This window comes from Trachymyrmex cornetzi, unplaced genomic scaffold (genome assembly GCF_001594075.2).
Source record: "Trachymyrmex cornetzi isolate Tcor2-1 unplaced genomic scaffold, Tcor1.1 scaffold156, whole genome shotgun sequence".
NCBI classification, from domain to species: domain Eukaryota; kingdom Metazoa; phylum Arthropoda; class Insecta; order Hymenoptera; family Formicidae; genus Trachymyrmex; species Trachymyrmex cornetzi.
Genome location: NW_017296157.1, coordinates 2,554,055 through 2,568,390, shown reverse-complemented (window position 1 = coordinate 2,568,390; position 14,336 = coordinate 2,554,055). Strand labels below are relative to the sequence as shown.

The 14,336-nt window shown below is 32.8% G+C and overlaps 1 protein-coding gene across 1 annotated transcript; it reads right to left on the bottom strand.

Moving 5' to 3' along the window:
* Positions 1–1,149: 1,149 nt before the first annotated feature.
* On the bottom strand, positions 1,150–6,393 carry mRNA-cap (RNA guanylyltransferase and 5'-phosphatase mRNA capping enzyme). The gene is given in 8 exon segments (XM_018503328.1): positions 1,150–1,629; positions 1,794–1,976; positions 2,055–2,240; positions 2,440–2,626; positions 3,027–3,250; positions 4,023–4,758; positions 4,849–4,981; positions 5,093–6,393. Coding segments are annotated over 8 exon segments (2,790 nt in total). The 5' UTR covers positions 6,007–6,393; the 3' UTR covers positions 1,150–1,402.
* Between the last annotated feature and the right edge of the window lie 7,943 nt (positions 6,394–14,336).

Here is a 14,336-nt window from a genome sequence, read left to right as displayed (position 1 = left end):
TAATATAATTAGCACAGCACAAAGTATTTGAAAAAAAAATTCTTTTCGAATGCGTTTATATGTGAAAAATTATCAGAATTGTTCAAAAGTAACAAAAAAAATAGTTTTTTTTATAATTTCTAGAATAATGAATCGTTTATTACTGTGTAGCAATAAAAATAATTTCTTTTCGTTCTAGATGAGAAAATGTGTATAGTTTCGAAACAATTCAAATCGATGAGCGTTTCTTTTCATAGCCTAAGCTAGTTTAAATACGATAAATTCATATATAAATTCGTATATATATATATATATAATATACTTTAAGTTACTCATTGTACGTCCAGCAGAGTGTCAAACACATTTATCCAAAAATTATATACTACACAAAAACGTGTTCTCGAGCGTAAACGATCATGCGTGATCGCGCGTTCCACTCCCAATTTTGCAGTTTACAACTCACGATGCCAAGGATACTATTTTGTACATAATTTATCTACTATATAGAAATTTTTTGTAGTTTGTTAATAGAAGGCCACATTCTTGTCAAAAAAAAAGGGAGTGAAAGGTAACACTATACGAGATTATAAAATAAAATGCGCGAACAATTCTGAATCTGTGTATGTTAACATTATACAAATCTTAAAAAGAAAATTGTAATTATCTCCTTGGGCACATAGTAGTCAAGAATACAACGGTAACAATAAAAATTGTTTAAACAGTGTGTAATTTCAAATGTATATTGATTCACTCTCGGGTACAAACTAATTTTATTTTACATTTGGTCGGTCTATTGAAATTGTATGTGAAACGTAATTGCGTATTTAACTCTAATATTAATTTCCAATTGAATTCAATATTATACAATGAAATTTAAAATAAATATAGAAAAAAAACTGAGTTTTCTAATATGTCACATACTTTTTTCGTAATATCTAAGAAAATGTATTAAAATTTACGCACGGAATCTTTTTGGAATGCATACAATTTTATCGTATTTACTCTATTTTATTATATCGTTTTGTACATGGAGTTTGAAGTTTTTGAACTTTTCAAGATCGTTTTATGAGCTAAGAAAATAGAGTGAAAGTGGGATAGTTAAAAGAACAGTTATTCCCAATGTCATCTACACATTATTCTCAATGTCAATAACATCTAATCTTTAAATTTTGTTTAACTTTTGATACATGATGCGCGCGGCGCGTATGAACTCACTGTAGATGACATTAAGAATGAAACTTTAGAGATTGATGCATACGAAAATTATCTTTATTTGCAGAAAATAGGTAAATTCATGTATTAATATTCATGTATTAATATAGGTAAATTCATGTATTTACATGATTTAGAAAGCATTAGACCCCGAGATAATAATTTTATTTATATCTTCAATCTCGTAAAACGATAGGAGAAAGAATAAATGTCATTCTGAACATTTCTCGCCCATCTTCTCAAGCAAATCCTTGTTATCGCGAATCATTTTTTCCAAACGTTCCTTTGTTGCCTGCGTCTGCCTTTGTTCCAGTTTACGTTTAGCAGACTCTATTGCGGTTCGATATCCTGTGACGTTGCGGAAAATTTTGATGTGCTTATCGCCCGCAGCCAACAGATATTCTCCCATAGCATCAAATACCAGGCATGTTATGGGACCTGTAAAAGATTTTGAAGAATTCGTCAAGTTATTTCAAATCCACATTGCTAAAACCATCCTCATAAAAATTTAAAACGGTACTTTTAATACAGAATAAGTAATTAATTACCTTCCAATATTAAATTAGATTTCTATAAAGGAAACAATTGAGTTATAATTTTACCAAGGAAAATATCTTCTATGGTAGTATCCAGAACACCGGTAATAGTGGAGTAGAAAGATATAGATGATCCATGGGCGATCACAAGGACTTCCGCGTTCGGAGATAAGGCAAGGCTTGCTGGTGCAGTGGTGTTCCAGGTACCAGTCATCAAAACGTGTGGATCTTCTCCTTTTTGAAATTCGACTGGAAAAGAACAAACGCATAAGAATTTCGTACATTTCACGCTTAAATCCTTTATTTATCAGGGATTTGTTATGTTACTTTTTGTATTGTAGAAACGATACGTCCCATCCTTGGACACGGTAGCCATGTGACTGGTATCGGCGCTGAAACTGAAGTCGTGAACCCCGGACGAGTGCCCGGCGAGGTCAAACGCTTTAGCCACCGTTTTGAACTCTCCGGATTTACTGAAGACCACCTCCCATACGTTCACGTCCGGTGTAAAACCTTACGAATGGATTGATCTTATTAAAATATTTGTATATTTTTCTCATGCTATAAAATGATGTAACTTTGATCCAAAATTTTAAAAAATGTCTAGGTAGCATGCATATCCAAAACAGGGCACAAGACGTCTTTAAGACATTATCTCATTTTACAGTAACTGGAACTAATTATATTTAATTACGGCAAAATGTTTTTTTACCCGAGGCAGCAACGAATCGGCCGCAAGGTGATATGCGCGCACGATAAGTAGATCCTAAATGCATCTCCACCATTGCCAGCGTCTGTCCTTTCAAGTCCCAAATAATAAGATCGTTCACTTTACTGCACGTGATGATGTACTTCCCAGTGCACGCGATATCCATTCCAACGACATCCTCAGTATGATGCTACAGTAATAAAAAAAAATTGATACATAAAGCATAAACAAATTCCACAAAATAGTAAATTTCATAAGTATGACTATGTGAATAATCTTAAGAGATCAAGCTAAATAAAATATATGCATTAATTATATTCATCAAAAGTTAGAAAGTCTATAAAAATCTATGAAATTTTGTAACACGATTATTCTAATGTATATATTAATTATTGTAAATAAACAAAATAATTCACGTACGAATAATTGCGTTGGTTCTCTAGGCTTTTTTCTAACTTTGAATTATTACAGAGCCTTATTTTAACAATAATATTCTGTTATTATAACATTTTAAAAAGATCTCTAAAAAAAATGTTGGCAAAACAAAGAAATATTTTGAACAAATAACATACGAGACAAGATTGTAATACCTGTGGAAACTCCAGAGCCTTAGTCGCAGAGGCCAAGTGACCATCCGATTTCTTCGCGATCTTGTATACCTCGATGGCATTAGCCACGGCCTTGTGAATAATAAATGCTTTTCCATCCGGGGACCAGCGTATCAAAGTCGCATGATCAAATTCTATGTTAATACGCAGAGATTTGCGATCTTTCGATGTGAAGTCTTTCGTGTACCACAACAACACAGTACGATCTGCAATAATGCAAAATATGGAAACAATTAGAATAAATTTGAGCCACATAAAAGAATTCTTAATTACGTTATCTTTACTGCCGATATTTTTCGATTTTCTCAAAGAAACAAAATTCATAAACAAATTTGATTTTATTCTTATTTTTTATGAGAAATTATCTTTTTTTCTCAATTATATTCTTTATTCCGGAAAATAATGTTATTATATATAGAATAAAATATACAAAATAGTAGAATATTAATAATTATAATATTAATCTTGAACGAATTGACAAACATCAAAAAAATACAATTGATCTTTTACAACTCTATTAATTAGGAATATTAATTAAGTGATACGGGATAAATAATTAATAAATCGTAAATATTATTACAAAACCTTTTTATTCAACAATGAATAGTCTTAATTCAAAATATGTGTAATACAAATGTGCGTTGAAACAAATTGAAATAACCTGATGAAAAGATAATCCTGATTAAGAACGGTATATTTATCACAAAATTAATTAGGAATTATCGTAAATATCTCATTCATCTTACATGCATTTTCTTCTCTATTCTCTAGACAAAAACCATGCATTTCGTTATCTTCAACCTATTTAACATTCCTAAAAATCAAATTGATTGAAAGTAGCTAAAATTAATTTAAATCTCTATGATAAACTCCCCGCATTCTAATAAATATAGATCATTTTAAGTCTTCATTCTTCGATATTGCAGAGATATAAAAATCTTGATACATTTACAATTAATGATAATAACATGATATAACTTATCTAAGATAAATTAGGTTTTTTGTTTGGTGGTGGCATAAGTTCTGAATCATCTCGTGCAAATCTGTATTTCTCGATATAGTCTAAAAGCCGTTCCTTCGTAACGGGTTTGTTGATGCTTTTGCACACAGACTCGGCAGTTTTAACGGAGTTAGGAAACGACTTGTCTATTCGCTGACGCATGAAGACCCATTGACCATTTTCGAATTTGCACTCGACAATCGCGTTGTCCAAATCTCTCATATGCTTGGTAATCTTTATTGTACCGTACGGTGTACTAAGTCCTCCTACAAAAAGATGACCAATCTTTCGCGGCAGAATTCCCATGCCCGATTCCGTGACAATTCTCAGTTTAAAATCTACGGAGTTTAACGACAATGGTTTCCATTTTAAGACCTCGATGCATACTCCCGAGTTGTACTTTTCCTTGGCAGGTTGAAATATTAAGCCATCTGGTTCGTGAGAAAGCTGTTTAGCGAATTTCTCGCCCAACAGATTTTTGCTCTGTGTTACGTCCCAGAAATATTTCAATCGTACAGAGAATGGTTCTCGTTCCTTTATTAATCGTCCCTCCTTCATAGCTCTTAGTCTACCAGCGATTATTTTATTTTCGATAATGGAGTAACGATCAGGATGGAACGGTAATTTACTAACATCCTGTCCATCGTACATGATAACGTCGTAAACCAAATATCTAGGAATATTTTTGCCCCTATCTTTGTCGATTACCATTTCCTGTAAAATTATTATTCCATAAATACAATTCCAATCATTCATTTTTACAGTTCTTAAAATAGCTTTTAGTACATAGCTATAGTAACTTACACCATCCATCAGAGTATCTCTCAAATTTCGGTTTTCTCGTACATGAGGAAATGTCAGTCCAGTTGCTTCAAAAACACTGTTTTCCCTATCTATAAAAAATATCTCTCCATCACCTTGTACTAACATCATGTATCTAAACAAAAAACAGTTGAATTATAAAGCTTTTAAATGTAATATGTATATGTTTATATATGGGAACAATATCAAGAGACACTTAATGTGTACAAATAAATTTCTAACTGACCTTGTGCCATCAGCTTTCCAAGATACTCTATATGGCTTTGTATGTAACAGCATTATATTGTCACAATCCATGGATACAGGCTGAGAACCAGGGAATCCTGAATCCTTCCATCCGCAGATGTCCTGGACTCGCCTCTGGATTCCAAATAATTTCTTTTTTTCTAAGATAGGAGTAACACCAGGTACGCCAGCCATAAAAATTGGATTTTTATTAAAAATTTCACGTCTCTTCTTCTTGCCTTTCTCATCCTGACAATCTTCGTTCTCCGTGCTTGGTCCTTCATCTGTGTCCGGAATATTGGAATCATCATATTCCAAACACCACGCCGGTCTCGCAGGTGGAGGTGGAGCATCTGCCTCGTCGTCGTACCGTTTATACAGCTCCTTTATATAATCGGCTTTGTAAATTCCAGGAGGTCTTGCAGTGGCAAACTCTGCTAAGCCAGCATCGACACTGGTATTATCTATCTCCACTAAGTAACTGATTATAAGAAAGCCAGTCCTGTTAAAACCATGTGTGCAGTGCACACCAATGATCTCCAATGGATTGTGAGCAATGAAACTACTACAGAGTTGTACAAAGGCTCGAGTCTGCTCCTCGGACGGGGTCTCGCCATGACCACGACATTGCAATTTCACATAGCTACAATTGTAATCTTCTATGGTATCTTTATCGTAAAACCTTGACGTGTTAGTCAAATCTATCCACAAGCCCATCTTCAGTTTCTGACTTTTCAGATTTTCGAAGAACATATCTACAGTGAATCGACAACCCTCAGGCACCTGGCTGTCGTAGGCCGAAGACAGAGGCGTCTTAAAAGCTAGAAACTTGCCTTGGATCAGCCTCATCGCCTTGCGTGGGCAATCGAGCCAGCGAGGTGGAACTCCACGACCAACTCTGTTTTCGCTCGACATTTTCGGTCGATTAACTTGTTAAGAACGAAGCATACAATGTAGAAAAGGAGATGTAGAAAAAGAGGCAATGCGTCGCAGCTTTGAGTCCTTCAACGAACAGTCCAGCATTTGGACTCGCTTGCTGCCAACGAGAAATAATAGTTACTCAACCAGAAGTTTCGCGGTCTAACCTACTTCTTCGCCTTCCGAGCGTCTGTCACTCGCGGCGAGACTTCCCGGCGTACCTTCACTACACCACGAAGTTATACTTGGCCCGAAGCCGGAAGCAAGCCTTGGAATTAAAACCGGCGAGCCGATCTTAATCCATAATTGTGGAATATTACCAAAACATGCGGTAAGTAACGACATCAACCATGGCGTCCGCCATTGCGTGTAACTGCGCGTCTTCACGTCGTTGACTGACATTCGATTTTCTATCGATAAATTCTCGATTATTCTCGATTTTGTCATCATTCCGATTGCAGCGCGCGAAATATAAATATCGAATTTCGCGAAAGAGAGAAATAACGGGCGAGAATTGAAATACGAGTTTTTCAAATTATTAAATATTATAAATATTATAAATATAATATTAATACAAGAGGCAACGTGGATTAATTTAGATTTCTCGCTATCCAAAAGATTAGTCATCTCATGATGTAATAATATCACTCTCTAAACTGTCAAATTTGTATCCGAATTCTCTGACATCTTATCGATCATTGTCTCGATCGTTAACTAGCGATAGCTAATGAAAACCGCGCTTTTTTCCAGAGTACGTTCTTTCTTTTTAAGAATAAGGGTCCTGATTTTTTATACATTTTGATAAGACAGATGTAATAATTATTTCATTATTATTATTCTTTTCTAATTCGTTATTTCTTTGTTTTCTTACATTAAGAATCGTTCGAAAAAAATTAATGAACCATGAGTTCGAGAGAGAATTTTAAAAACTATAAGTTCTGAGAATTTAAATTTCAATAGAAAATTCAGTTGCGCTGCTTTGCACCAATTATACGCGTTCTAGAAGTTGTATGTGAATGTGTGTGTCTTCCAACAATCGACACAATGCGACACAATGATCATGTCATCTTTGTTTAACATTGGCAGACAACAAGGATGTAATGTTCTATTGTGTCACACCGTAACACTCGTGTCGCTTGTTGGGAGGCACACTGTACCTAAAACACATGCACTTTAATCGACAAAACATTAACATATATTCCGTTAAAAATATGATGACAATTTATCAATCGAGATTATATATTTATTACTTTATGTGGATATTATACAACTCGAATTTATATTGAATGCCTTCCATCTTCCACTTAGTGCAACATTTTTCTCATAATTTTCATATAAATTGGAACATTTTTCAGAAATACTCAGAAATATTCGGAAAGTTTACATGTTCTCTTAGAATTTTTCATACAAGTGAATTCTGAAATATTCTGAAATTTCTCATCCCGTAATTTTTAAAAAGTATTAAAAATTTTTTTAGATTTTATAACATTTCATTAGAAATTATACTTACAAAAAATCTTAGAAATCTTACGATATTTTATAATTAACATATGTATATGAAAAATTCTAAGAAAAGATGTAGATTTTCTGAGATATGTTACAATTCGTATAAAAAATGTGAGAAAGTTATAAAATTATACAGAAATTCTGAAAAATTATATGAAAAATTCTGAGAAAAAATTTCACTAGGGTGACGAATCGACGTCGAATTTGATGATTTCGACGTCGAATCGACATCGATTTGATGTCGATTCCATTGTCATTTCTCACTAGGAAACGTTCTATCTTTTTTTGTATTCCATGAATAACAAAGACAGAACAATACTGTGTCGACTTGTGTCACTAAATGGAAGGCATCCATTATATGCGAAATTATATGAAAATTTATACAATTGTATAATATAACATGTATAATTCATACACACTTCGCCAAAACCTTTCTATTTATCTTTAAAGAAGAGATAAGCTTTTAGAAGTGGGGAAAAGACGCCGGGAACGATTTCTCGATATCGAAGAATAATAGAAGAATGCAAGAATAAAAATTTAGAAATCGAGCCTCAGACGTTCAATCTCTCAGTAAACAAAATATGTACATACACATTAATCGTGTACGTACATACACATTAACCGCTTCCTTCGGTATTATAAATATTGTAATAGCCACGATCACGGTCACGGTCGAAAATAGAAAACATGGGGGGGTGACGAACGATTCGAGGTGAACGCGCAAATACAGCAGCAAGGAAAATGACTGTGGTTCATCGGCGCAGAAAAATATTCTGACCTTGAAGGCCTGGCGTGCATCGACGCCACGGCCGTGTCACGATCCTCTTTATTTCGCGCCGTGCACGAATTTAGTCGCGTTAAAAGCTGCTCCGGTGAATAATTTACCGAGCGAGCTCTGTTGAATCATGTGACTCATTGTCGATTCGGGCGAACAGATGCTACACAATACTCGGAAAACGCGATTATCCGAGGCGACGACGAATTCTTTTCGAGCATATCGTGAGATCATCGCGCAGTGAAATTCCGATGAAAACAATTAACGTGATCCTTGCCGTTCTCGGGAAGAAGAAAGAAAGCCTTGTCGTTCGAGATTCAGCCAGTCGTCATTTAAATTTTAATTAAATTTTAATCAAATTAAATTTAATCATTTAAATTATTTTTTACTTATTTTCTTTATTCAAATAATTATCGAAGATACTTACTTCAAATGTAAGGGAACGATATTTTCGACACAACTTAATATTGAATTTTTGATTTTTTTTATTATAAATGAGTTAAATAAACATTAACTATAAAATATCAAAAGTAAACTAACTTAACTTCATAAAAAATTATTGAAATTATCACATCTCGAAGAAGGTATAGTTTAATTCTTCAGAAGTTGTAAAATGAAAGTAACAAAAATTAGTGACATTTAATCATGTTAAGAATTTTTTTTTTTGGCGATTAATCAATAAATTTCTGTCAAATTGACAAATAATTCTTTTTTATTTATAGGAAACTTAATCTTTTGAGTTGTGCATTCACAGGAGAAATTTCTGTTTGAAAACGAAAGAATAAATCAATCAGAATTCTAATTATCTCACCTAGAATTCTGATTGATATTCAACCGGAAATTTCTTTCAATGCACAATAAAAGAATAAAATTTCCCAGAAAAAGGAAAGAATTATTTTTCAACTTGACATAAAATTATTGAAAATTATATAGATATTTATTATAATTATTAAGATAATACATTTAAATCAGAATTTTAATTAATGCAATCACTCTTTTTCCAATGTGTCATTTTTTAAATAAGAGACCGATATATATAATAAACAATTTAGAAATAATACATAAAAGGATAAAAGTTCCAAATAGATAAATCAAAAAATTCCAATAAAACCCATAAGAGAATCGAAGAAATATATTATTCAAAATTAAATACAGATATTCTCCGACTTTCAGGGGGTTTCGGTCTTTTTCAATGTAATGCTGCGTGACAAGTTAGCAATTTCGCTCTACGGTAAACCATTAAATTTTTCAAATTGAATAATTACAAAACGTTGTCGAACCGGTAACATCGTAAGTCTAATGTTTAAAAATAAAAATCATCACGTTTGATAATTTTTTGTTCCTAGACATTAAATTTATAATTTCCAGTTCGAACATTTTGTAATTATTCAATTTAACAATTCTAATAGTTTACTGTAGAGCGAAATTGCTGTTGGGCTAACTTGTCAATATTACACTGAAGAAGACCGAAACCGAAGGACGAAACATCTATATTTATAGGATAACTCCGGTTATCTTTACTACTACAGAATAGTTACGAGAAAATTACCCCTACTCCTTCTATTTTTTCTAACTTCTGCGGCGTAAATCCCAGCGCGGCGTATACCGGAGTTACCCTAATTTCGAATAATATACTGTCTACACACGTTTATCCTCTATCGGTTCTCATGGGCTTTATTTTTTGAACGATTTCGGTCTTTCGGAGAACACAAGCTCTGTTTCGAGAAGCTCGCTTCCGCGACGCGGAATCGTGGTCCGGAACCGTGGGACAAATTGACAGGCGGCACGAATGGAAAAGCAGAGATCTTCGTGCGCGCGTTATGACACACGGTGCGGTCGGAGAAAGCGCGAACGTGTCTTTCTATTTGACGTCTCGTTAAAGAGAGCTCCAACAAGCCGGCCGGTACCGGTAATGCTTAACGCCATGCGTCGGATTTAATACAGGTTGACTATAATATGATCGACCTGGGCACGTATTATGAAACTGTCCGGAATGGATTCCGGTTGGAATCATCCGTTTTTCTTATAAAACAATACACTAAAGAGAAAAATACTAAATTTTAATAAAATTTATTAAATAAATAAGTATTTAATATTTATTTGAATAGTAACAATTAAATTAACATTTACTTACAGCAAATAAATATTTATTTAATAAAAAAATATTAAAAAGTTAAATGAAATTAATGATTCTCATACTAAATAAATATATCTTTATATCTTTACTAAATATTTAATTAGTATTGTTAAAACAAATAATTTATTAAAATTTAGTACATTTTTTCAGTGTCAAAATCTAGGAAATGATAATCCGATTAAACCATTCCATAATATACCTCGCTCCTTTCGAAAACTACGGCGATAGAAAATATTTTAAAGTATTTTCTATCGCCATAGTTTTCTTTAAAGTAGTTTTTTTAAATTGGAGACAAACTTCCTCCGGAAACTCGTACATGCGGATAGTTATGCGCGTGAGTCCTGATAACAACGAATAAAGATCGTCATACCTCGATAAACACTAAACCAAAAGGAAGTTCGCAACATATAAACATCTTATCTTGCGATATGAAAGACGAACTTTACTTGCGGCTTCTTCGAACGACAGAGAAAACTTTGTTTAGTCATCGCAATTTCGAGAAACGAGAGAGATGTAAAAATAGATGCAACAAAGTAAAAAAACTATAAGAAATAAATCTTTACTTTAGGTATTAATTATGTGATATGAAACAGATATAAGCTTTTCATTTCATTAACACCTTTCAGATCTCCAAATTTATACATATCTCTAGATTTATTACGATTTTATACGGAATTATTTACGTAATTAATTAAAGTAGTAAATAATTAATAATAATTATTTACGACAAAATTAAAAGTCGCAAATTTAAGAATTATTGGGGTTAATTTATTATATCTCGCAGTAAAAAAATCTCTCAGTACTTTCGGTTTCACTTTTACGTCAATGAGATGATAAATGCTTATAAGAAATTTGTTTCTTTTTAAGGCACCAATATGTTTTTCTTCCCTCAAGTTTACAAGACAACGCATCCGGTTTTTTAGCAGACATGATTCAATGACAACTCATTTATCAATTTTATGTTTCATAAAACTTGCGTCACACTCTCCTTTTTTTAAAAAATGAGGACTTTTTGCTTCTTTTTTAAAATACCAAATGTATTTTTCTTTCTTCAAGAAATTGCGAAACGACACAAAAGAATGGGCTTCAGAATTATGGAAGAAAGAATTTATCAATTCTATTATCACATAAACAGCAATTTTTGCATTTATAATGATTTGTTTTCTTGACATTTTAGAACTCAGAACGTCTCCTTTTTATTCCTGATATTGAATACAAAAATATTAGATTTTTAAATCATAACTTTTGATTCCTAAAGAAAGTATAGGCAAAATTAATTGTTAAAAACAAAATGTGTAGTTTTTATGAATGGAGTATTCATTAATATCAAAAATTTTGTAAAAATTTTTCTTATACATATCGGACATTGTCAAAGTTGTAACTAACGGAAATTATTTACATGATCGGGCGAAATAAAAATTTTACGTAACAACAAAAAAATTACTCAAAAGTAACTGGGGGGGGGGGTATTGAAACCTCTAAATTCTCCCTCTGCAGACGCCCATGCATGCAAGTATCCGATTTTTCATTAAACACAACTCAATGATGAATCGTCTATCGATTTTACGTTCGTGAAACGTGCGACTCTCCTTTTTTTCAACGAGCAATCGAATCCGGCCAGGACGATCATTAAATATTCCGGAGATGGGACGAGTCGCCGAGGATTGGGAAATCTTCTCTGACGGGAAAACGCAGGCACGAACACATGGTCCCGCCGCTTTTGTTTGCGGATTACGACACGCGGCCGCCGATTCCGAGCTCCTCCTTCTTCGTCATTCTTTTTGTGCCGTACGATCGCGAAAGAGAAATGGGAAACGTGGGTCCGTGGCAAAATAACTGGCACACCACGCTGGCGTGAGCACGTATGCGACCGGATACCAAAATATATTATCCGCGTACGTGTCGTTCGTCATCGAGAATTCATTTTCTCCTGTTATGTCGTATGTCCATAGCATAGCGAAACGTGCTGATCGATTGCCACTAATGTACTCCGGCCTACGTCAGATTAATTATTTCAGAGGTGCAAAGAGATAATGCAATTAACGCCTCGCTCAAAGAACGCAAAACGAAGAATCTGCGTTCAAGACATTCCATAATAATACGTGTTTGAAAACATTTGTTTGAAAATCTTGCGAGTTCCATCGCGCGTTTCAACTGCTTTCCTGTTGATTTTTTTAGATATATCTCGTCTTTATCTTTACTCTCTCTCTCTATTTTTATTTTGTGATATGTAAAGAAATTAAAGATTTCTCTAACAAAATTAATTATAAAATATATAAAATAATAATAGTAGAATATTATAATAATATTAGAACAATATAATATAGCAATAACCATAATACTTTTACAAGTCGACACAAAATGATTGTGTGTAAGTTAAATATATTATCTAGAAAAACATCAAAATATAATACAAATTTTGATCCTTTTCTTAGATAATTTTCCTTATATAAATTAATTAGTGGATATAAATTAATTAGCGATTACACAAATAGAATTAATACTAAAAGCATTATTGTATATTTCATGATTTTATTTTACACTGAAATTTACAATAAACATGCAATTCTTGATATCTTTCGTAGATATTTCTTTAGATATTATTTTTACATTGCTTCTCAATATACGAAAAGTTTTCTTACTAAACGTGCCGCGTTAATTTTATAATTTTATACTTCGTCAGATAAACATCATTCCTCTTCAAGTCTTATCATAGCAATTATATTTTCATTATCTCAACGATAGATCAACTAACCCGTTTTCTCAGCTTTCATGTGAAACGTGTACGCGAGCAATGTTAATATACAGGGTGATTCATGTTAATCTTAAGAGGCAACTATTTTTCGAAACTACGTATTTCACTAAAATACATTCCAAATAAAAGTTCTATGATATAGAATCTTCCTCTATACATACAATTATTATTTGAAATGTTTTTTTGGTAAAATGTATATTTTCGAAATATTTTCCTGTTAAGATTACATTGAATCACTTTGTATATATGTATGTATAAAGAGAGGAGAAAGAGAAAGAGATAGAGAGAGAGAAAGAGAGAGAGAGAGGGAGACAGCATTTTATTGAATATTTTATGTTAAATGACATTTTTTATAAAAGTTTTCAGAAACTGTGCCACAATATCGGCGACTAACAATAAGTACCTGTAAAAGATCTGACACATGTCATGCATGATGAAATTGAATAAGGAAAATAAAAACGAGAAATTCAAGAAGATGTTTCAATTTTTATTTGAACTCAGAACACGTATTGTCTAAAAAAATCTCATTATGATGTCTTTTAGATATTTTTTAGACTGTATGTCTCAAGAAAAGTCTTTATGATGTCCTCATGACGGCTTTTAGACATGCATGTTGTTTGGGAAACTTTATTATTTCTATTATTTCTGTTATTTACTAACTGGCATTTCGAAAAGCTATATTTCAATTCGTATACGCAAAGCTAGAAAAGCATTAAAAGCATTGTGATTAATGAAGAATTGTAATATTTCACTAAAAATGAAATAGTGTGTAAAGTATACACAAATAAAGTACACACAATAATCGTAACATACAACAATCGTAAATACACATGATGTGCAGATGTACATAATATCGCAGTAAATATATTGACATTTCTGACATCGTGCTTTTATCAAAGAGATCGATATTCCAGGGACTTAAATCAAATAACATGGATTAAAATTTCGGCCTGGCTACGATTATGGTCCGAAGCTACCAAACGGTTCTGATGTCGGTTCCAGTTCTTTTAGTGATAACGATGACTATTACAGATATATAATTATCATAAACCGAAAACGATCGAAAAGGATCGAAACCCAAATGGACACACCTGGTAATCATTAACAGTATAAAAGAAACCAAAAGTTATATGTAATGTCGTTATTCGGTTCGT